At 40.9% G+C, this 25,622-nt stretch overlaps 1 protein-coding gene across 2 annotated transcripts in view; it reads right to left on the bottom strand.

Moving 5' to 3' along the window:
- MALT1 (MALT1 paracaspase) overlaps positions 1 to 25,622 on the bottom strand; it is a 60,102-nt gene that overhangs the window by 4,637 nt on the left and 29,843 nt on the right. For both annotated transcript variants that reach the window (XM_039230491.1, XM_039230490.1), the window contains 7 exons: positions 23,002 to 23,028; positions 21,857 to 21,889; positions 16,534 to 16,737; positions 7,012 to 7,189; positions 5,295 to 5,369; positions 4,833 to 4,960; positions 2,230 to 2,379 (listed from right to left, as the gene is read on the bottom strand). In XM_039230491.1, coding sequence (XP_039086422.1) covers positions 2,230 to 2,379; positions 4,833 to 4,960; positions 5,295 to 5,369; positions 7,012 to 7,189; positions 16,534 to 16,737; positions 21,857 to 21,889; positions 23,002 to 23,028 — 795 coding nt within the window. The remainder of the gene's footprint in view (positions 1 to 2,229; positions 2,380 to 4,832; positions 4,961 to 5,294; positions 5,370 to 7,011; positions 7,190 to 16,533; positions 16,738 to 21,856; positions 21,890 to 23,001; positions 23,029 to 25,622) is intronic.

Genomic DNA, 25,622 nt, shown 5'->3' on the forward strand with positions numbered 1-25,622 from the left:
TTTATTAATATATTCTCACCTGTGTACACTGCTGAATTTGCATCTTTTGATGAGTACTTAAGGGAGTCTTAATGTTTTTCTTTTTGCCATTTTGCATGAGCTCTTTAACATAAAAAAGTGCTCTCTTTTCTTTAAAAAAATTTTTTTTACATTTATTTATTTTTGAGAGATCCAGAGATAGAACACAAGTGGGGGAGGGGCAGAGAGAGAAGGAGACACAGAATCCGAAGCAGGCTCCAGGCTCTGAGCTGCCAGCAGAGAGCCTGACGTGCGGCTCGAACTCACAAACTGTGAGATCACGATCTGAGCTGAAATCGAGTGCTCAACTGACTGAGCCACCCAGGTGCCCCAAAAAGTGCTTTCTTTTCACACAAGCTACTTTGAACCTCTAGAGTTCATCTGCCTTTGGTAAGATGACATTTATCCATGTGTGAAAGATAAGAAGTAAGTATTATTTTAAGACCACAATCTTTTAATGATTTTTAAAATATTTAGGCCAAGAACTTCCTGCAAATCAGGTTATAGTCTCAGTATCATAGACTCACTCAGTAACTACTTTACTGAATACCTACTGTGTGCCAGGCATGGAATACGTAAGGAGCAAGCAGGAAAATACTGGACCAGACACTTCTGAAGTTTTTTTTTTTCCCCCTAATTTGAAGATCTAATGAGGCAATTTATGAATTGGGCAGCATCTCATCTAACAAGTAAAGAGATGCTCCCTTAGCATTTTATAAAAGGCTTTTTTTTTTTTTTACTGTTGATCTTTACCACTGTGATTTTGTTACTGTTGTTGGAGGTTTTTTTTTTAATTATTTTTTAAAAATTAGTTTATTAATGTTTTTATTTATTTCTAGGAGAGAGAGAGAGAGACAGTGTGAGCAGGGGAGGGTCAGAGAGAGAGGGAGTCACAGATTGAAACAGGCTCCAGGCTCTGAGCTGGCAGTCAGCACAGAGCCTGACGCGGGGCTCGAACTCACGAACCGCGAGATCATGACCTAAGCGAAAGTCAGACGCTTAACCGACTAAGCCACCCAGGCGCCCCTAATTATTTCTTTTTTTTTGAGAGAGAGCAAGCAAGTGTGAGCAGAGAGGGGAGGGGGACCGAGGATCCTAAGCAGGCTCCATGCTGAAAGTAGAAAGCCGGATGCAGGGCTTGAACTCACAAACTGTGAGATCATGATGTGAGCCGAAGTCGGGCACTTAACCGACTGAGCCATCTGTACCCCTTGAGCTTTTTTGAAGAAAAGATTCAGGTGTCTGGGTGGCTTAGTCAGATAAGCGTCCAACTCCGGCTCAGGTTATGATCTCAGGGTTCATGAGTTTGAGCCCCACATTGGGCTCTGTGCTGACAGCTCAGAGCCTGGAGCCTGCTTTGGATTCTGTGTCTCCCTCTCTCTTTGCTCCTCCCATGATTGTGCTCTGTCTCTCTCTCTCTCACAAAAATAAACATTAAAAAAAAAAGAATCAATTTCAATTCCTTATCCAATTATCTAGAAAGCCAAGACAATATACTTATGACATTTTATATTTTAATATTCTTTAAAACATATTAATTTACCAAAAATATATCTTAGAGAACAGACCACTACAAAATGAATGGTATTACACAGAAGTTCAACAAATACAATTTTCAATTATCTATAATAAGGGATGCACAGTATGGATATTTGGGACTCAGAGCAAATCCAAAATCTTCATTTGTCAATGATTTAAACTTACTTTTTCACTGAATCATACAGATTTACCAAAGTCATTAAGTTATAGATATGATTTCCACCTCATTGTTTCTCTTGCCCACCGACTCACTGATTCAGGAGTCCGAGAAAGAGAGTGCTCGGTAACACCTATGAGCACATAGTATTTACTTGCTGACAACCACGTTTGTCTCTTTACATGAGTGATCGCATTCAGTATCAACAACCATACCAAGTATGATTTGTTGTCCCCATTTATAGATCACTTGTTTACCAAGTGGTAGAGACGGGATCAGAACCCAGGCCCGTCTGATTTTTCAAACAGCACAATTCTAGCAGCTCAGAATATAATAAAATCTGAGAGACTATATAGACTAGGTAAATTGTTTAGTCTTGGGTTTGCCCACCAGGCTAAAATGTTTTCACTACGAAATTGAGAAGCAAGCTATTTACCCGGGAGGAAAAACCCTCCTTCATGATCTAATACAAGCACATTACAGCAAAAGCTCACAGAAAGCAGACATCACCGTACCGTGTGCCTTGGCCCACTGCAGGTTCCGCACCAGAGATTCCGCAGAATATGCCGTTCCCTGTATTGGGTCGGTAAGTGCTCTCTTTTCAGACAAGCTACTCCGAATCTCTAGGGCCTGCTTGCCTTTGGTAAGGTGACATTTACCCATGTCTACAACATAAGACAGAAGCATTAAGACCACAGTATTTTCATTATGTTTTAAATATTTAGGCCAAGAACTCCCCTGCAAATCAGGTTATATTCTTAGTATCTATCATTTACTCACTCAACAACTGTTTACTGAACACCTACTATTTGCCAGGCACGGATCAAAGTAATGAGCAGATGAGGGAGAGAGAGGGAGAGAGAGGGAAAGAGAGGGAGAGAGAAATACAGAGGGGCAGAGAGAAAGAGGGAGACACAGAATCCAAAATGGGGTCCACACTCTGAGCTGTCAGTGCAGAGCCTGAAGTGGGACTCAAACTCATGAACTGCAAGTTCACGACCTGAGCCAAGGTTGGATGCCTAAAAGACTGAGCCACCCAGGTGCCCCCCCCCCCATTTTTTTTTAATGTTGGAATAGCCCACTTCTAAAGGCCCTTTTAGGTTTTATCTTCTATAATTCCATTATCAAATCCCTAATACTTTAAGCCTTAAAATTCACAAAAAGCTGAAAGTATATTTGTTTACTGAAAGGGCAGCCCTAATAATTTTATGTTTGTACTCCACTGGGAAATACATGCAATTAGTAAACAAATGACTATTTAGCTATGAGAAAATTAAGATCCTGTGCCATCTATACCTCAGATATATTTATTTTTTTTAAGTTTATTCATTTTGAGAGAAAACGTGAGTGTGAGAGGGACAGAGAGAGAGAGACAGAGAGAGAGAATTCCAAGCAGGCTCTACACTCAGCATGGAGCCCAACATGGGGCTTGATCCCATGAACCATCAGATCATGACCTGAGCCAAAATCAAGTCAGACACTTAACTGACTGAGCCTCCTAGGCACCTCTCCCTTGCATATTTAATTTTTATTCAAACATAGGCATTGGTAAGTAGTATATGCCAATGTTTTAGGTTTTGAACTTAACAAAAAAGTTATGCCATAATGTTTTCATTCAACATATTTTAGACAAAGACATGATTATTGATAAATATCAATTTAAATTTACAATGCTATATATTACTTAATATGAACAAATTATTTCTCCTATTTCTATATATATTATAAATTATTAATAAACAAAGTTTATTAATTATAAAGTTTTATTAATTTTTAATTATAAAGTTATTAATAAACTAAAATGGTCTTGGGAAAGTAGTTACTTATCTGGAAAAGAGGAGGTAAAACTAAGATTCTTAAAATAAAATTCTTTTAATATTAATTTGTTTTTGAGAGAGAGAGAAAGACAGAGTGCAAGCAGAGGAGGGGCAGAGAGGGAGACAGACTCCGAAGCAGGCTCGAGGCTCCGAGCTGTCAGCACTGAGCTCAAAGCAGGACTCAAACTAATGAACTGTGAGATCATGATGTGAGCTGAAGTCGGACGCTTAACCGACTGAGCCACCCAGCCGCCCCTGGTATGGCTTTTAAAATGGCATTTCTGGGGCGCCTGGGTGGCTCAGTCGGTTAAGCGTCCGACTTTCGCTTAGGTCATGATCTCGTGGTTGGTGGGTTTGAGCCCCACGTCGGGCTCTGTGCTGACTGCCAGCTCAGAGCCTGGAGCCTGTTTCAGTCTGTGACTCCCTCTCTCTCTGACCCTCCCCTGCTCACGCTGTCTCTCTGTCTCCTAGAAATAAATAAAAAACATTAAAAAAAATGGCATTTCCAAAACCACCTGGCAGCCTGGTGGTACAGTATCAGGTGTACTTACTCAGCACCTAATAGGAGCAGGACCTTATACCAAGAAGGAAGGGAACAGGAGGAAATGGGAGGCATGATGTCAGGCCTCCAGGATGTCTTCAAAGCAGATTTTTTTCTTTAATGTTTATTTGATTTTGAGAGAGAAAGAGAGAGAGCCCATGCTGAGTGGGGGAAAGGAAGAGAGAGGGATACAGAGGATCTGAAGCAGGCTCCACGCTGATAGCAGAGAGCCCGAACTGGGGCTTGAACTCATGGAACCGTGAGATCATGCTCTGAGCCAAAGTCAGACGCTTAACGGACAGAGCCACCCAGGTGCCCCGAAAGCAGAATTTAAAAACCAGTAAGTGCATCAAGAAAAAAACGAACCCAGCCCTTTCCACCAGGGCATCAGAATTTCTGTTCAGTTGAGCCTGTCTAATCCTTGGAAAGGATGCTCTCTGGACACGGTGTTTGTGAGCAAGCAGCCGAGGCGGTGCCAGGCACGAGCCACAGAAACAAGGTACGGAACTCTCGGGACTAAATTTCACTGATTTCACCGTCTCGCCTGGGAGCAGCCTTGCGGCTCGAGTTGTGCTGCACAGGGGGCATAAAGCTAAGTCACCAGGGAAAGAAGGAAGGAGGAAGGAAGCAAACGGAGTGGTGCTGAACCTAAACATTTTTTTTTAATCAAATAAATACTAATTCCCAACCTGCACAGTTAACAGTAGGAAGAAAATAATTACCAGAGAACCCTGAGTAGCTTTCTCTGTATTTATTTTACCTTCTGCAACTTCGTCCAGTAACACAGTAATTTTCTTGTCTTCTAATAATCTATCTTTTAAAAATTTCATGAAAATTCCATTTGCCAACCCAGAATGCTGGATTTCAAAGGCTTCTGCCCCTTGACACCTTAAAAAAAAAAAAACACAGCAAAAAGACAAATTAAAAAAAAGGTAAACACTTGCCACACGGGGCTTGCAAAATACCGATGAGCCTCATGTGCCTCTTGCAGGACATCCTAATTAGAGAGTTAATCTTTAGGCAGGAACTAAATGCCCTGGTGCTTAGTAAAAAGATGTCAAGACAGGAGGTGCCAAAGTCAATTATTTAAAAGTTCCTACCAAGACTATCAAAGAGGAAAATTTATGCCTATGTTTCTATGGATCTTTCTAGGCTAATCTATAATGAAAAAGAAGTCATGAAAAACGAAGGCACCTTGAACATAAAAATAAAATTTCCTTACGTGGCGTATCCAAACACAATGTTGGCCGTGACTTTCAGAGCATCCAAGATCGGGATGGTATCATCGTAGTCATTTCTGTATAGAAGGGAGGAGGGAGAAGGACAGATGCAAATATGAAAAAAGCTGAACAGCATTTTGAAGAGAGCATTAATGATATAATGTAAAATATAAAACTACTGGATTTTTAAAAAAAATTTTTTAATGTTTATTCATTCTTGAGAGACAAAGAGGCAGCATGAGCGGGGGAGGGGCAGAGAGAGAGAGGAAGACACAGAATCAGAAGCAGCTCAAGGCTCTGAGCTGTCAGCACAGAGCCCGACGCGGGGCTCAAACCAACAACGGTGAGATCATGACCTGAGCCGAAGTTGGACCTCAACCGACTGAGCCACCCAGGCGCCCCTGACACTATTGTATTATACGTGGTTTAAAATGATAGATTTGAAATTCCTTTACCAAATCAGCCGCATATTTACCCCCAAAAATCTAGGGCTCCTACGCTGTTGAGAGGGCAGACGGCCACACCATTTCTCTGGTTAGCTTTCAACAGGAGCAGCCTCTCAGCTCTGGCATCGGTGTTTGGTAAACGCAGAGCCAGCATGGAACTTTCCGGGAGGAATAAGCACTGGTGCCGTTCCTGAGTAACCCCATGGCCAACAACGGGGCTCCAGACCCTCAAACGTGTGGTTCGGCTACACGTTCTGTATCTGCGAGACCCGGACTGACGGAAGCCCCACGGGTCCACGGGTGCTCTTTCCGTCAGCTCCTGGAGGAGGACCTGAGAGAATGCTGGAGACACCCACAAGCTCTGAAGAGCTGAACCTTCTGGAGAATGAATAAATACCCTTGCCCTTGGGGTGCCTGGGTGGCTCAGACAGTTAAGTGCCTGACTTCGGCTCAGTTCATGACCTCATGGCTTATGAGTTCGAGCCCTGTGCGTGGCTCTGTGCTGAGCCCCTCTCCCGCTCCTGCTCTTTCAAAAAAAAAATAAACAAACATTTAAAAAAGAATTTAAAAAGGGGCGCCTGGGTGGCTCAGTTGGTTAGGCATCCGACTTCGGCTCAGGTCATGATCTCACAGTTCGTGGGTTTGAGCCCCGCGTCGGGCTCTGTGCTGACAGCCAGCTCAAAGCCTGGAGCCTGTTTCAGATTCTGTACCTCCCTCTTTCTCTGACCCTCCCCGCTCACGCTGTCTCTCTCTCTCTCAGAAATAAAAAAAAAAAACATTAAAAAAAAAATTAAAAAAAAAAGAATTAAAAAAAACTCATTAACAAAAAGAAAAAAATACCCACGCCCTTAAGTTCCTCTCTTTTGTTCTATAGCAAATAAAAGAAAGGTTAAAATCATTAAATATGCATGGAGAAAATATATTTTCGTCTAGTGTCCTTCTTGGTCAGTTTCAATCTGTAATTACAAATTCACAAGTTTGGGGCGTCTGGGTGGCTCAGTCGGCTAAGCACCCAACTTTAGCCCAGGTCATGATCAGCAGGTTGGTGAGTTCGAGCCCTGCGGTGGGCTCTGTGCCGACAGCTCAGATTCTGTGTCTCCCTCTCTCTCTGGCCCTCCTCCCTCATGCTCTGTCTCTCTCTCTCTCGAATATAAACATTAAAAAAAATTCACAAGCTTAAGTGGTTCTTAGCATTCTCAGGTTTGCCTTAGATTTAATGGTCAAGGCTGCTATTTACCTCAATCCAATAAGCTTCAAAGACGAGGCAGCTTACCGTTTCCTACACATGTCCAGCAAGAACACGTTGAGTCCAGTTTCTTTTTCTTGCATCAATTTCAGTATATTTTGCACACACAGACAGTTTTCAGACCTATATGGATTTGGAGCATCAACAGGGACCATAAAGCTGTTCCCAAAGTTTTCATAACCGTGTCCTGCATAATATAATAATCCTGGAAAAGAAAATGAGGGGTAAAAATTAACTCTAAATTGCACTCTGCATACGCATGCAGTACTCTTTAGGAAAAAAATCCAGTCTTTTATTTTCTTCAAGTTCATGCAAGCTTATTTAAGAGATACCCAATTACAAACACAGTCAATGTTAAGTAAATTTACGCTGAAAATTGTATTGACAACAGCCTTCAAATACTGTATTTTAAACCAACATCAAGATGCTGTCCTGAAGTATATTTTAGTTCATAAAAATGATATATTTTTAGCCAATGGTATAATAGGGAATGCAATTTTATCTCATGATACATAAAAAAGACAAGGCCTTTGTTGACTCATCTGTCTCTTCCATGAGACTGGGAGCCTCCCCAGGGCAGGGACAGTATCTTTATCTGTGGGCTCCTGGCACGCACCAGGAGCTTAGTCGGTTTTTATTTATTTACTTTTATTATTATTTTTTTAATGTTTTATTTTTTTCTGAGAGAGAGAGAGAGAGAGAGAGAGCATGAGCAGGGGAGGGTCAGAGAGAGAGGGAGACGCAGAATCCAAAGCAGGCTCCAGGCTCTGAGCTGTCAGCACAGAGCCCGACGCGGGGCTCGAACCCACGAACCGTGAGATCATGACCTGAGCTGAAGACCGACTGAGCCACCCAGGCGCCCCGCTTAGTCGGTTTTTAATGGATGAACAAATAAACACATTTAGATGACTATCAACTACTAAATCCAGTGTAAGAAATTCCATAGGCATAAAAAAAAAGAAAAACAAATTCCGCAGGCATTTACATACAACATTTAGTAAGGGCTATAAAAATATAAATGTAGTTTAAAAAAGATGATTATTTATTTATTTTGATGGGGGGAGGGTAGAGAGAGAGGGAGGGAGGGAGATTCCCTAGCAGGGTCCGTGCTGTCAGAGCAGGGCTCCACGTGGGGCTTGATCTCATAAACTGCAAGATCATGACCTGAGCTGGAATTGAGAGTTGGACACTCAACTGACTGAGCCACCCAAGAGCCCCTAAATGCAGCTTTTTCTAAGTAGAGAAGGAAAATCTGATTTCATGGATTACTACTCTTTCTTTTTAAAGATTTTTAAAAGTTTATTTATTTATTTTAAGAGAGAGCAGAGGAGGGGCAAAGAGAGGGAGGGAGGGAACCCCAAGCAGGCTCCCTGCTGGCAGTGCAGAGCTCGATGTGGGGCTCAAACCCACAAACCATGAGATCATGACCTGAGCTGAAATCAAGAGTCATTTTTTTTACTATAAAAACTGCACCAAACAACTCTGAACATTTTCTTAAAAAGATGTTTGTTTTGGCTGTAAAACAAAAAAACAAACAAAACCAAAATATCAGTATGGGCTTCCTTATAAAAATATTTGATAGAAATACTTGTGAGGACACAATCTCTAAGGCCCACTGATTTTGCTCTCTCAGTTCTGGATATGATGACTTCTTTCTATGGTATTCTAACATTAACAGTAAAAAGGCATTTAGATAAGGAACAACAGAAAAGCTAATCCTTTGTACCTATAGCTCCAATTCTGAGCAAAAAATGTGGCTTTGAACAACTTGCTCCATTTGGTCCTACAGGGCAGAATCCAGGCTGATTTTTCTTGAACTCGTACTAATATGAGAAAAGTGGTTCTTTCATACGTAGTATTTCAGGTAAAAAAATGACAAAATGGGGGGGCGCCTGGGTGGCTCAGTCAGTTAAGCATCCAACTTCAGCTGAGGTCACGATCTCCTGATCCACTGCTATCAACACGGAGTCTACTTTAAATCCTCTGTCTCTTTCTCTCTCTCTCTCCCAAAAATAAACATTTAAACACATGGCAAAATGGGCACAATCCTTTATTCAGTGTGGGTTCATTCTATCTCATCTGTGTCCTGAATGAAAACACGGAGGCCCTGAAAGAAATTAAAAAGAAAAGGAAGACAAAGTTCCTGCGCCAGGGATCTGGCAACTCATTCAGACCTGCTCGTGTTGTTAAAGGACACAGAAAGTCAGCATACAATGAAATACCATAAATTATGTGATTAAGGAAACCGTGTATGATCTGAGTAAGGTGCAGAGAGGAATTGGTGTGAGGTGAAGCGACCGTGGGTGGCCTTGGAGACTGAGTACAATTTGGAAAGGCAGAGGAAGAGCACAGGACGTTACAGAACAGAAACAAATGTGTGGGCTTGGAGTGGCAGCTCAGAGCAAGGAGACCAGCCTGGCAGGGAATTAAATTATCACTGGAAAGAAGAGGTGCACTGACAGGAGCATCTTGAAAATCACGCCACATGGAGTGGATGTGAGTCACAAAGCAGTGAAGATCAAGTAAGTGAGAAGACAACCCGAAGAAGGAGAGAAAATATTTGCAAATCGTAGATCTAGAAGGACAACTTGTATCTAGAATCCATAAAGAACTCTTCAATTCGGCCATAAAAAGACAAATAACCAAGTGAAAAATGGGCAAAGGATCTGAATAAACGTTTCTCCAAAGAGGATATACAAACATAAATAAGAACATGAGACGCAAAACAGAACAGTGAGATACCTCATCACGCTTACTAGGACAGCTAATAATAAAAACACAGGCGTTAACAAGTGTGGGCAAGGATGTAGGGAAATTGGAAACCTCATTTATTTCTGAGGGGAGATATGCAATAGTGCAAGTACTTAGGAAAGAGTTTAAGCAGTTCCTCAAAAAGTTAAACTTAGAATTATCATATGACCCAGCAACTGCGATCCAAGGCATATATGCCCAAGAGAACGGAAACACATGTGCACACAAGAATGTGTATGCACCTGTTCACAGCAGTGATATTCATAACATCCACCCAGTGGAAACAACCTGAACGTCCACCTGCTGATGAATGGAAATGCGGTGTGTCCTACGAAGATTATCCAGCCATACAAGTAATTCAACAACATCGATGAACCTTGAAACTATTGTGCTAAGTGGAAAAAGCCAGACACGGAAGGGCACATATGGAAGGATTCCATTCTACGAAATGGCTCCAAACGGTGAATCCATAAAGACAGAAAACAGATCTGCTATTACCAGGAGCTTGGGACAAAGAGGAATGAAGAGTGATGGCTAACGGACATAGAGACTCTTTTTGGGGTGATGAAAATGTTCTGGGTTTAGGTGACTCTGTGAATATACTAAAAGCCACTGAACTGTACGTTTCAGAACAGTAAAATTTATGCTTCCTTATCAAGTACAGGCATCCCTCACTTTTTTTAAAGCTTGTGTCACGCCACTTTGCTTTTATGAGAGATCTACATTATAGTGTCTGGTTTCGCTAACCAAAGGGATGTCAAGAGGATTTTTTTTAAATGATTATTTATTTTTGAGACAGAGAGAGAGAGAACGAGCAGGGGAGGGTCAGAGAGAGAGGGAGACACAGAATCCGAAGCCGGCTCCAGGCTCTGAGCTATCAGCACAGAGCCCGATGCCGGGCTGGTACCGACAAACCAAAAGATCATGACCTGAGCCAAAGTTGGATGTATAACCGATTGAGCCACCCAGGCGCTCCAAGGAATTTTGCTTTAGAGAAAAGGCAAAAAGCAGAAATGGCATTCCACATTTGTTTGCGGTGGGCCAGTCTGGAGGCAGAACACACCCAAGCAGATAGAGAGGAACCGCCCGGCTCCTTCCCTGGGATCTGCACTTGGCATCTGGGCAGCAAGATGCCACAGCTTTGCACTGTGTCTGTGAGCATCTGGGCTTTATCTCCATGTTTCTTATGCATCTGTCCAGAGGTATCAGAAAAGGCTGTCCGGGTCTGTGGACGCTTACAAATGTTTCCATACAAATGCACGGTAGCTGCTTCTTCACCTCATGCCGTTTCGGCTTATGGAAGGTTCCATAGGAATATTGTATGTTCACATGGCAGGAAACCTGTGTCCAAAATGGGACTCTCTTCCCCATCAGTCTGCTCCCCGCTTCTAAAGTCAAGGTATGCTCATTTCTAACCTTCATGACTCTGCTCCAGTTACTCTCCCTCCTTCCCATCCACCCACATGGAGGTCCCTCAAGGTGACCTCACGCTCAGACCCTCAGCGGGTTAGCACATGGCTTCCAACTTTCTGACATTCGTTCCCTGCCTGCTGAGAAGCCGTGTGGCAGCACTCTCTGACATGCAATCGCTAGCTGGCTCTTACAGACAGCTTACAGTTCTATGCATATTTAATTTCTTTGATAAAAATGCTCACAGGAGACATTAACCTTATACATCTATATAGCTTTTTCACGGTTTTAAGGGTACGTTCATATACATGAACTGATTGTAAACCATATAACAATCTTTAAATGATTTATATCCCTATTTTATAGGTGAGAAAATTAGAAAGATAAATGATTTGCTTAAAATCATGTAGCTGATAGGTGTTTGGACTCCAACAAAGCATTTTTAATTTTTTCCTCATTATATTAAGGGACTTAGAATTTTGAGAGTATAAATCATGTTATTTTCTGCATCTCCTTCAACACGTAGAATACTCCTCTATCTGGGCTATGGATATATTAAGGAGCTCAGTAAATACTTTTGAATGCATTCATTAACAGTGCAAGCCAATCAGGACAGAGCTGGGTCTAGAGACCTTCCTATAAAGGGTCTGATTTCCAGTAGAAATGGTACCATTTCTACTAATGATATGACTTACGACAGCCCACCAGGCAGCTTGGGCACTGCCCCCACTGTATCATTTAACACATCGGTCTCTAGCAAGACGTAACTTGGGAGAAGCAGCAACTTCAAGGGAAGGTTTAACCTCCGTCAACCAGGAAAACCTAAGCGTGGCCCATTATTTCAATGCCATTATGTCCCGCTCTGCAATCACTGAAATGAAGGCACTTATAACAAAATACCTTTCTCCACCCCAAAATGATATATGAGAAGTGTAAGCATTTTGTATCAAAGTCTACATCCAATTATATGTTGGGAGATTAAACATTTTTATGTAAAATAAATTAGGCCAAATCATTGTATTTTAAGAATTCCATCTCTATTATTGCTAATTAATTTAATCGATTATCACCACTATTCAAGGATAAAAGTACAAAATAGACATCTTTATAAAGTAATAAAAATATTTTTTAAAGTTTATTTACTTATTTAAGTAATCTCTACACTCAACACGCGGCTCGAACTCACGACCCTGGGACCAAGAGTGGCATGCTCTTCTGACTGAGCCAGCCAAGGCACCCCAAATGACAAAAAATTTAATGTGGTTAGAAATAGAATCCATCAATTAGACCTTTAGGGAATCCTATTTCTTGGGAACACGATTTCCAAGACTACAGTTTATTGTAGACATTGATTCTTGTCTACAGAGAAAATCATTGCTGAAATGGAAGACCGTCCCACTGGAGTTGAGCTGCAGGGCACCCAGCACGGTGCTCTAAGGACATCCACCACGGCTGCCATCACCACCACCACCACCACCAGCCTACATAGCCCTTCCTGTGTGCCACATGCTGTCTGAATAAAGTGCTCTAATTGTATAGTTACCACCTCCTATAATCCCCGTACTTCTCATAACTAGGTGGTTATATTATCACCCACCTTTTACAGATGGAAATACTGAGACACTGAGAGGTTTAACAGCTCATGTAAACCCACATGACTAATAAGGGATGGAACCAGAGTCTGGATGCTGGCCACATCAACCCTGTGCTACACTACACGGTCTCTCTATCATCTACGGGTGGCTTTCGAGTCAACTTTACTCTCAGAAAATATAAAATGTCAGTGAACTGGTTTTTCATGGCTTCACTACACTATCATCTTAAAACCTTTTTTTTTTTTTAATGAAACCTTAATATATAAAAACATATGAAAGCTGGGGTTCTCTAATTGAGGCCTGAAGCGGAAGGCTATCTGGTTCAAACCTCCCATCTAAAGATGAAGACAAACTGGAATTCAGGAAATTATACTGAGATACTTTCAGTGTGCCAGGCATGGGGATAATTATTTTACCTTTATCGATTCTGCAATCACCTCATTAAGTAAGTCTATCCATTTCATAAATCCTGTTTTGCTTATAAAAGTTAAACAAGCTGGTTACGGTTCTACACTAGTCAGCAGAAAGGCCAGGGCGCCGAGCGAGCACGAGCGAGCTGGCTTAGGCCCCCCCGGCTCACCACAGAGCTCTGAACTGCAGGGCTCCTGTTAGGGTAAACAAGGCTTGGCCATATTCGGACCAGACTCCTCCAAAACCCTTCGCCACCAAAGCACAGCTGGACTGCAGTAAGTGGATAGGTGTGGGGGGGACTTCAGGCTAAACAGTTATTCTCTCTCACAGCCATCTACGCAGGACAATACAAATCTTTATCTTCATTTGTCTTCAAGGTCATGCAGTAGAAACCAGTTATTTCTTTTCTTAGAGGGTGTCTTTTATGTTTATATATGTTTTTTCTGTTCTGTTGCAATTTTTGCTTCTTTTACAAACCCATGGGCAACATGATACGAAGGAGCATAAACCCGAATGCGTATGCTTTCCAAATCTGAAGTCGTTCACGCTGACGTTCCCACGGCTCTGCCTTGGCCTCCCCTACCCCACATGCTGCCAATCGGAGGTAAAGGCACAGGCAGGAGGAAGGCCCTGTAACGTTAAGCCTCTACCACACAGGCAGCTAATGCAGATGTGCCTGATGTCTGGGACATTCACAATACTTCAACATACAAAGCTTCTTTTTAATGTTTATTTATTTCTTTTGAAAGATGACAGACAGTGAGCAGGGGAGGGGCAGAGAGAGGGCAGAAAGAGACTTCCAAGCAGGCTCCGTGCAGTCAGCACAGAGACTGATGTGGGGTGTGAACTCACCAACCGTGAGATCATGACCTGAGCTGAAATCAACAGTCAGATGCTCAACCTACTAAGCCATCCAGGAGCCCCACAATACTTCAAAATAGAATGCAGTCATCTTGTTAAGAAGAATCAGTAGGGCTGAAAAACTTCCTAGCTTTCTTCAGCTGCATTTTGCTTTACTATGCCTCTTCATTCATACTCCAAGACAATGTTTTTATTTATTTATCTATCTATCTACTTATTTATTTAGAGAGCATGCATGCACATACAGAGGAGGGGAACAGGAAGAGAATCTTAAGTGGGCTCCATGCTCAGTGTGGAGCCCAATGCAGAGCTCGATCCCATGACCTGTGAGATCATGACCTGAGCTGAAATCAAGAGTGGGCCACTCAACCGACGGAGCCACCCACGTGCCACAAGATGACGTTTTATATCGGGGCAAAGCTTCAGCATAAGCTGAGCTCTTCTTGCCGTACCTTTGTAATATCTCCGGTTCTCCACTTTGCTGGGGCAATTAGAAGTCTTGGTTTAAAAAACTGGACAAAGGACTTAAAGCTAAGGTGACAATTTCAGTAAGAAATGAGAATGATCACAATTCCTCATATAACCTCCTCACTCTTAAAATCCTTCACCAACCTAAACCCTAAGTTGGTTAAGATTTTTCCCTTTCATCTCATTCCTTTCAGTGATGTTTTAGAAGCCCTTTCCTGGTACTGTAGAGCCATCAAGGTACTTTATAAATAGAGACAAATTATTTGAGACAAAAAGAATCAAACCACCACCTCAATCTAGACTAAAAATACAAACCAACTGCCCAGGCGGCACATCTGTACAGCACATTCCACCGCATTTTCATAAGAAAAACTAATGCTTTCACCCAGAGCCACTGTCTGTATGCTCACAAGCAATGTTACATTGTTACAACATCAACAGAATCGTTGAAATTCCAAATTTGAAAGATTTACTTTGTTGATTCATTTGTGTTACAACTGTAATCCTTATTATTTAAGAGGAAACTCATTCAAATAAGATTTTAAGACTCTTCCCATCTCACATACAGTGATGTGCTAAATCTAAAAAAAAAATTTAAAAAAAAAGGATTTCCTTTCATTAAAAATTCTCCTTTGAAAGGGACCTGGGTGGCTCAGTTGGTTGAGCATCTGACTTTGGCTCAGCCCATGATCTCGTGGTTCGTGGGTTTGAGCCCCATATCAGGCCTGCTGCTGTCAGTGCAGAGCCTGCTTGGGATGCTCTGTCCTCCCCTCTCTTTGCTCCTTCCTGGATCATGCTCTCTCTCTCTCAAAAATAAATAAAACATTAAAAAAAATTCTCCCTTAAGGGATGCCTGGGTGGCTCAGTCAGTTAAGCATCAACTTTGGCTCAGATCATGGTTTTACTTGTGAGTTCGAGCGCCGCGTTGGACTCTGTGCTGACAGCTCAGAGCCTGGAGCTGCTTTGGATTCTGTGTCTCCTTCCCTCTCTGCCCCTCCCCCACTAGCGCTCTCTCTCAAAAATAAGTAAACATTAAAAAAATTTTTTTAAATTCTCCTTTGAGACTCTCTAGCAATTCCACCAAGCTTACTTACCTCATCGTATCAGTCTAATTATAAATAAGAGGCTAAATTTAGATATTATTAAACTTAAAATAATTTGAAAAATACAAAAGCTTTTAAACTGATACTCTTTATTTATCGCCAGCAGGCCTACTAACAGGCCTGGAGATGCCACTTTCCTGGCAGGCAAATGTGGTCGTACCGCACCACAGTCCCACACCCTGTGCAGTGCAGCTCAAATGAGTCCGCTGGCTGGCCTGCCTTTTGTGATTATACCCATTAAAAGAAGTAAGCTACCAACGAAATTACTCCTGACAGCAGATTCTGTCTCTTTAAAAAATCTTTACCGTATTTGTGGTGTTCTTAACCTATTTAAATGAGGGAATGATTATGAATTTAGTATTAGAATTTTTGTGGAGGTTCACCTTTAACTATGTTTGTACAGAGCTTTAGTTTACAAACTGTTTTCATATGTTTCATTTGCCAACATACCCTTGCTGAATTCCAGTTCCCATTAAAGGATTAGAAAATACCATGAAATAGTTAGAAATAGGAAATATGCAGAATGTACATTCAGTTACCTTTCATACTACACACACACACACACACACACACACACACACACACACACACAGCAGTACTGTACATATATGAGTATACGATTTGTCATTTGGTCATTGAGCTTTACTGTACTTCAGCTCTAATCAATAAAAACCAAAATCAGGGAAGACAGGAAAGAATTCTAATAAGAACAATAATGTTTTTACAAGAGACATTAAAGTAATTACAGACACTGAGCTAATTAGTTATTTACATGGAACTACAGAATGAAGGTCAAATCCATCATCTTTATAAGAATAAAACTCTTCACTTCAACAACACGTGCACTTCAACAATGGTCAAATCAGACCGTTTTCTGATTTTTACCACTTAACCTAACTTGTGCAATGAAGAGTGAGTAATTATAAAAACAAAGATTCTAACTATCTTACCGTAAACTCCTTTGTCCAAAAGGAGTAAAAATTCATCCACAGCATTTCGCATCTCATACTCCGTAAGATCCAACAGTGACACAACTTTGAAATCTAGCTGTCTTAACAAGTTGGTCAACTCATACACGTCCACCAAAGGAGCTTTGAGCTTGGGGTGTTCCCAGTAGTTCATATTTCCTATCAAAAGAGCAACCTTGTCCTTTGCTGTTAAAAAGAAAAAAAGAGAGAAGGGATTTAGAGGGAGGATATAAAGATTAAGATTAAAATAAAACCTACAGAAATGGTAGAATTACAATAAAATGTATGCTTTACCCATGAGATTTCGTTATAATTTAATTTCATTTTAGAGCTACTACTTTACGTGGAAAACCGCAGTGAGGAGCACAAGCTGATAACGGAAAGTAGATTTACTCATGGTCACTCAGGCAAAGGGTATTTATGAACTGCTTATGAAGCCAAATGGTAACTAATAGTAAACTCATACTTTTACTCAGTTGTAACAAAAGTAATGGGTATAATATTCAACTAGTCTTTTAGTGCAAATTTAAACAAATAATGTTGGTAACTGGATTCCCATCAAATTAGGTTCTGTTTTGCTGACAACAGAAACAGCTTCAAAAAAAAGCAAAAAGAAATACCAAAAAGAGGAACAGGACAAATTCTCATCAGAGCAAGTAAGGGGAAAACCAAAGAGGAGAGAAAGTCAGGGACTTAATAAGAACTGTATCTGAATCTTCTCACGGCTGATGTACGGTTTCCTTTTGGCCTCTTAAAAAGGTCATTTGGGTGACCTTAGGGATATGTGAAAACTTTTTGTATGAATATCTTAACAGTTGATTTTCTGACCTTAGTACAGAGTCTTTGTTCAAAGATGTATTCCTAGACAAAGAATTTTCCTGTGTTAAAGGGGCAAGAAGATCCACACCGACTCCTTAGAAAGTACCAGCTAGCTTTATCACGTGAAAACGGCTGGAGAAGGCTAGTCTTTAAAACTTGTATCTCTGCTAGTTGGGGGTGGGGTTAGCGGTTAATGGCCCGAGACCGCACCACGACAGCAGTAACCTGGTACGATGTTTTCCCTGAGGACCGGCCGTGGGTGTGCGCAGCCCTGGTTCTGGTACAAATGTGACGGAGACACCAGGGGTGGTGGGGAGGGTGGAACAAGAGCATCTGGCGGAGGAGCCACACTGGGTAGGACCTTGAGCCACCTCCTGACACAGGCCAGGACGAGGTGACCAACCTCCGTCAGTAAGTGCTACTAAGTAGTTTATTTATAAATTATTAGGAATACTACTTCAATGAAATTGAAACAGGAACAGATCATCGCATTGCTGACTTGATGTCTGCAATACGGAATTTCAGATGTTTCAAATCATTTAATTGCTCAAAACTCTTTGGTGAAATTTCTTTTCTTTCCACAGAGTGTTGAAGTCTAATGTTAAGCGAGGTCTGGAGAAAAACTAGCACCAACGAAAAGAATGGGACTCTCTTAAAGTGAAAGAAAACCCCACTTTATGAAAAGCCCCAATACTTTTATGTCATGGTTATCTATATTCTGTATTTACATTCTTTTTTTTTTTTTAATTTTTTTTTTAATGCTTTATTTATTTCTAGGAGAGAGAGAGAGAGAGACAGTGTGAGCAGGGGAGGGTCAGAGAGAGAGGGAGTCACAGACTCCGAAACAGGCTCCAGGCTCTGAGCTGGCTGTCAGCACAGAGACCGACGTGGGGCTCGAACCCACGAACTGCGAGATCATGACCTAAGTGAAAGTCGGACTCTCAACTGACTAAGCCACCCAGGCGCCCCTCTGTATTTACATTCTTAGAGAATTTTTTTTAATGTTTATTTATTTTGGACAGAGAGAAAGGGGGTGCAGAGAGAAAGAGAGAATCCCAAGCGGGCTTCACACTGTCAGCACAGAGCCTGACGCAGGCCTCCATCTCTCAGACTATGAGATGGTGACCTGAGTCGAAATGAAGAGTTGGACACTTAACCAACAGAGCCACCCAGATGCCCTTAAACATTTCTAATTCAGTAAAAAGTCACTTCAAGTTCTATAAAAATGATAATCTCTTCTTTTATTCAAAAGAAAAGGACAATTATCAAGACTATTTCCTATCCAAGGATTTAGACATAAAGTTTCTATTGAACTGCCTTTAGTTCTAAAAATCATTGAAAAAGCAGAGGACACCCAGGATAGATTTCAACAGGAGGCAGTATAAAACTTAACATTTCTTGGATCCTTTTTTTCTTTTTTTTTAGGTTTCTTCTTAAATAAACTAGATATGTACCCTTACACTGAAGTACCCACTATACAGCAAGACTGTTAGCTGACTAATCCACAGAAAGAAAATTTTCAGTGCTTTTTCTGGGAGCCCATCAACCCTGTCAGAATTCAGACCTGTCGATATGTGGACAGACTCAGTGCAACCTTCCTGTAAGTGAGGGGAAGTGAGAGAATGTCTGCCTTACACGCCACAGCCCAAATCATGGGCTTCCCAAAGTTATTCAGGTACTAAAGTGTTTATAAATCAAGGAGGTTATTTTGATGGAATGTGATGATAATTTAATTCTAATATATGCTGTAGACTAGGTTTTATTGGCAAAAAACAAGTATAAGGAATGTAACAGAAAAAAAAAATCACTGGAGTCTGGGGGGAAAAAGACCAGTTGTCAAACTGAGCACGTTTTTGCCAATGTCAATTCTTTTTTCATTGGTTTTGTTACTTAGAGAGAACACTTGGTACAGTTTTGAGAGGGCCAGGGTTCAACAGCTTGAGAACTCTGTGGCTTAAAATGTATGCTGACCATCCATAGTTGACCATAGCTCTTTAAACAATTTTCTCCAATCCCTAAAATGTCGTAGAGCATTTTCTCGAGTTTAATGGTAATAAAGATGACAGGTAAGTAAATCTTACCTTGCCCAATCTACTTGTGTCTGACAGGTGAACTGGGGTGTATTTGGAATGAGAAGCAGATCGCAGTGGTCAACACAGAGCTGACAAAGACCCATTCCAGGAACTGGTCATAGAAAGGAAAAGGAAAAGCCAGACTTCAGAGATATGACAGAGCAAGAAGTGGTAAAATGCAAAGCTGGGGAGATAAGAGTGAGAAATCAAAGACAATTTCAAAATAGCAACTACATAAGCAATTCACGATGGTTTTCAAGTGATAAAAATAAATGGAAGAAATCTTCTGAAGAAAAACATTTACTGTAAGAGCCACCCACAATTTCTTGAACACAGACCATTTATTGGAAAAAGGAAACATAAATGCCAGTTGATTAAACAATAGAATAATAAAACCACTTCAGAAAGATATTTTAACTATGTGATCCCAGGCATCTTCCAAAGCTATTTAATGCAACGTATTCTTTAAAAATCAACACAATGTTACAGCATTAACTCCTCATCTAATTTTTCTAATAGTGTGTTACTCATCTCATCCAAAATAAATAATATTCATAAGCACTTGGAAAAGAACTTGACACAGATTAAATGCTATTTAAAAAAAATAACACCTTTGGCTATCAAAAATGGAATACTAGCCTCAGATCTGACTGAATATAGTTTTTGGTGGTTTTGCATGAAATCTTTTTATCTCTATATCCCCCAAAATAAAGTCCCAGGTCCTTAGTGCATGCCTGCTTTTACAGATGTGGTAGAAGACAGCCTCCAAGCGGCCACCCTAACCTTGCCCTCAGTGAGGCTCTGACCCCAAATCTGGGCTGCCCTGTGATGCTCTTTGAACGATGTAATTTGGCGAGACACCTGCCAGTTCTGGGTCTAAACCTGATAAAGTCCTGACGACTCCCACTTTTGACACCAGCCACAATGTAGACAAATTTAGCCTCATGGCAAGACCAAGTGGGGAAGGTGGGGGAGGACGGAGAAAGGGGGAGAGAGTGAAGCAGGCCCAAGGTTGTACAACGGGGAACCGGGGTGGGGCACAAGCTCTTTGTAAAGGGGAAAATACTATTCGGCCTCAACTGATAGCTACCAGTCAAAAGCTACCACTTTTCAAAAGAACCTAGAAATCTAAGTTTTTATATAATCCCTGAGTAGAGACAAATGATTCTAACAGTTAGAAAATCCTATACTGGAACCCTGCCCCCTCCAAAGGTTACCCAGTTTGTGCCGTTTTCTCTGTGGCCTTCGGCAATCTCTTGCGTGCTGGCCCTTGGTTCGAATTTCTACCTCTACGCTGATGATGCTCCTAACTGTGTCTCTAATCCTGGCCTCCCCTTAGAGCTCCAGATCCATATATACAACCGTCTGCTGTATTCCTTCACCCAGAGGTGATGCAGATACCTTCATACAGGTTAGGTCGCAAACGGAGAGTCACCTAAACTCGGATTCTTGCTTTTCCTTCTGCATTCTCTAACTCGGGGGGCCGTCTCGCTGCCCGCCTAGTGGTCTGACCGGGAATCCAGCAGGCACGGCGATCCTGCTCTACTGCGCATGCTCTATAGCCGGGTGATGAGAACAGCTTACTGATTCTATCGCCTAAAGATCTTTTGAGTTTGCTTTTTGTCTCCTGCGTTGTCACTGGTACTATCTTAGTTTAGATTCCCGTGATTTCTTATCTAGGCTGCTGACTACTGCAAAAGTCACTTTTCTCCTAACCAAAAAAACAAACAACAACAACAAAAAACCCACACCAGAAAACATCATTTCCCTCTGGTTTACCTTCTATACCCATACAAGACTGGCCTTTCAGAGAGAGAACTCTCCGCCCTCTATCGACAAGTTTCCTTCCAATGGCTCGGGAGAGAAACGGGGCTCCTCAAGGTCTGGTGTCTTCCGACTTCTCTCCCGCTTTCTCTTCGTGCTCTAGCGGACTGTGTGTTATTTGCAGTTCCCCAAATACCACACGCTGGCTCACTCTCTACAGCCGTGTGCTTACAATTTCCGTCTGGAAGGTCTGTGTTCTGTCTGGAAGGTCTTTCTGCTCTTTATAATGTAAAGCTGCAGCTGCAACCTCTCTGGGGCTTCTCTAACCTCTAAACCCACCGAGAGAGTATTAATCACTTCTGTCTAATGTGTAGAAGTTTTTTGTCTGCCTATTTGTTTGTTTGCATGTTGCCAAAACAAAGAAACCCCTCCATGGAAGCTGACTAGGTCCCAGAAACTGAATTCATAATCTTTTCAAGCCCCCACTTCCATAGTTTCTTTTACAAATATCCAAAACAAAACATTTGGTCTCAATGAAATTTAAATATTTCTAACAGCTATCATATTAAAATGTCTTAAATCCCTTCATGATCACCAATAAAAGTGTTACAAAACTGTAGTTTGACCAAGCATTTTAAAGCTCTACTCACCCAAAGGCTGATCACCTGTTTGCTCTTTGTTGTCTACAGAAAGATAAAAATGCAGATAAGAAAAGATGTTATTGTCGGTGATGCAGATATCTGATGGTTAAAGATATATAGAAAGAAAGAACAATAACATCAACAGCATCAAAAGACAGAATGTGGTTTCTAACAGCTAACTAATAATTTTAAGATATTCACACTCCTGATAAACATACCTGGAGGGACAGAGTCAGAATCAGGACAGGGGAATGTTTTCGGTAATTCATCATCACAGCTGGGGGTAGCAATCTTTAACATGCTGGGTAGAAATTAGTCTGAAAATGGTGGGTGGTGGCAGTAGGCAGTAGCAGAAGTGGTTAACAGTTACTGAGTGCCTGCCTGGTACTGCTCTGCGTGCTTTAAATGTGACAGATTTGAGTAGCCCTCGGTTTATCTATGAAGTATATACTTCCACCATTATATATATAAGGAATCTGAGACACAGAGAGATTAAGTCACTTGCGCAAAGTAATAGAGCTAACAAGCATCACTCCGGAGTCCATGCTCTCTGCCATCTAGGTACATAAAACCAAATACCTCCTACCCTGAGGACCACGCAGGAAGATACAGGGAAAGACAGGAGTGAAGTCAGTGATGTGTCCACTATTATACACAGGGCAATCCTTTTTCCATTTTTAACAACATACATAACACTTGCAGAGTCTATTAATAGTTTATTTAAAATTTTTTTTTAATTAAAAAAATTTTTTAATGTTTATTGATTTTTGAGAAAGAGAGAGACAGAGCACAAGCTGGGAAGGGGCAGAGAGAGAGGGAGACACAGAATCTAAAACAGGCTCCAGGCTCTGAGCTGTCAGCACAGAGCCCGATGTGGGGCTAGAGCCCGAAGACCGCGAGATCATGACCCAAGCTGAAGTCGGACACTTAACTGACTGAGCCACCCAGGGGCCCCTCTTTACAGTCTTATCATCTAGAATATTTTTAATATTTCCACTTGCATGAAATTATAGTTCATATAAGAACCAATTTCAACCTTCAACTGTATTACTTTAATAAAGAAAAAAGTTACTGGTACTACTATAGCCAAAGAATATCTACAGTACCTTTAAGTTATTACACTCAAGTTAATGTTTTATGTTTATATTACTCACCAGGATGTCCAAGATTATTTAATTCATCTAAAATGAAGTAAGAGAAAATAGATTAGTTTTAAATAATTGAATTGCTCATTTAGTACAAACAGCAAGACTAATCAAAGAAGTAGGTTTCAAGCTATTCAGGCATGTTTAGTTTAGAACTTTCCAAACACCTTCCGAGAGGAGGTACGTAAGCAGTGAACACGGAGAAAGGCTGCTGGGTCAGCAGGACTTGGAGGTCATGACTGCGTCCCCTGAATGGCAAAAAGCTGAACAGACTCATTCATAACGTGTTCACAGTTTTAGATATTCTGGCCTTTGGTACAAAAAGAGTCAAAGGATAGGTCTGTGGCCTCAACCATAACCTTCCTCAAACTAAAAAACAATATCAGATGATTTTTTCCTTTTTAACAAACTTTTACTTGTAGAACAGTTTGAGGTATTACAGATCCAATGTGAAGACAGTAGACTGGTTTCCCTATTTTAACATCTTATGTTTAGTAAGGTGTATCTGTCACAACTAACAAACTACTAATGTTCTTCCCCCCCCTCCCCAGGACCCCATTCAGGACACCATATTACATTTTCTTATGTCTCTTTAGGTTCTTGTGACAGTTTCTGAGACCTTCCTAGTTTTTGAGGGCCTCGATAGTTGTGAGGATTACCAGTGAGATGCTTTGTAGAATCTCTCTTAATTTGAATTAGTTGATGTTTTTCTCATAGTTAGACCAATGTCATGTGTTTTTGGAGGTACACTGGTGTCAGAATTATTAACCTGTACTCTCTGGTATAGGACAGATAAAATCATCTACGCAAACACCCAGGGCATGATAGCCATCTATTTTTCCTTTATGAATCTTATGAATATGCAAATTAGCATTAACAATAAATTATCAATGTTGCACTGTTCCTAAGATGTCATGGAGGGCCTTATTCTTCTCTGTGATGTAAAATCAACCGAGGACTATCATCTATTAGAGTACAGGGCTCTGTACAATTTCTTTTGCTTCTCATCTTACAGACTTCATTCATTTCTAGTTACTTAGGTCGGCAACTTGTTCTTCCTTCCTCTCTTCACTGGGGTTGTTTCATACATTTGTAATACATTTAAATTCTCTGGTCACATCCTGCACTGCATCCTGGGATTCCCCCTCCTCTGGCCTCCTACTAAATGATTTTAAAAACTTGCATACAGGTATGCACCGTTACAACAGTCACACAGAATAGTTTCACTGCCCTAAAACAATCCCGAGCTTCCCCTATTCAATCCCCACTTTTGTCCTGATTAAGTATCGTTAACAAAATACAGAAAATGAAGTAAGTAACATCAGGTTCTACAGGCTAAAGAAACCCAAAAAAGATACGATGTGGGACACTGTTAATGGTATGTGTCAATCTACCAATTATGAAACATCTCAACTTTTACACTTTTTTAGAAAGAAAAGTTGGATCCAATTTTTCCATGGTAAACTTCTGAAGTAGTTGCATAGTTGGATCTTCATCTCCAAATGTGCCGAAAAGATGTATGTGAAAACTAGAATTTAATAGTGTTTGCTGCTGTAAAAACCACAGAGAATCATACAGGTGTAGAAGGGGCACAGCCCGGCGGTAATTTCCATGCACTGCCCTGAAGCCAAACAGCAGCACTAGTTTTCCTTTGTTCTTAGATACCCAATGTTAGGAAGGTTTAAAAAATCATGCAATCAGGCAAAAAAGGAGTTAAGAGAAGGAAGACGAGTTTGTTAGATTTCTTCACATAGCTTCCCTCACGTAAGGCCTCTGTAGACAACAGGACCGGGATCCCTTCATGCTAGAGATCATTCCTGTTCAAAAGTGTGCATCAGGACAAACTTCACCGTGACCCCACAGAGATATGAAAGACAGGAAAGCCCAGGAACCAAAAGATTTAACTTTTTTTTTTTTTACTTTACCCAAGTAGAGCCCAAGATTATATAAAAGTTTAAAGCAGGAACTGAAAAAAATACTTAGCTATCTACAAATCCAATTTTGTAAAACAATGGGACATACTAAGGGAAGAAGGTAGCTTAAGTATTAAAATTTACTCAGGAGAACTTACACACAAGTCTTTGCATAATTAAAACAATTTAAAAGTTTATGTTGAAGTATTTTCCAGTTCTCTTTAGGTATTATGGTACAGATGACATGGTGGCTTAATCTACAGACTTGTAGCTTCCAAAGATGGATCTTGATTCATAAAATTGTTTATATTAAAATAGAAATATTAGATATTGGACAAAACGTGTTTCACAAGAAATTGCCCGTCCTGAGGCTCGCACAGAAAGCACGTTCGCATTAGAGCAGCATATGATCAGGGCTAAAAGGATGGCTAAAATCATCGAAACAGCTATCCGTGATAGTATAGCCATCCATCCTTTAACAAATTCTCTAGATAAAAATTAACATTAAGAATTAACTGCAAACATTCCCTATTCACAAGATGTGCAGAGATGCTATTAGACGCAACAGAAGATAAACTGAAAATTAGGTACTTTAATAGTGTGTTCGTCTGTTTGACAGTGTTGCTGGCAATTGACGAAACTCAAGACTAAGATACGATATTGTTCAGTGAAATTTCTTTCTTACAGCTAGTATTTTTTCCATCACTGCACCAGCAG

This window comes from Hyaena hyaena, unplaced genomic scaffold, assembly GCF_003009895.1.
Source record: "Hyaena hyaena isolate Hyena2069 unplaced genomic scaffold, ASM300989v1 scaffold_47, whole genome shotgun sequence".
NCBI lineage: Eukaryota > Metazoa > Chordata > Mammalia > Carnivora > Hyaenidae > Hyaena > Hyaena hyaena.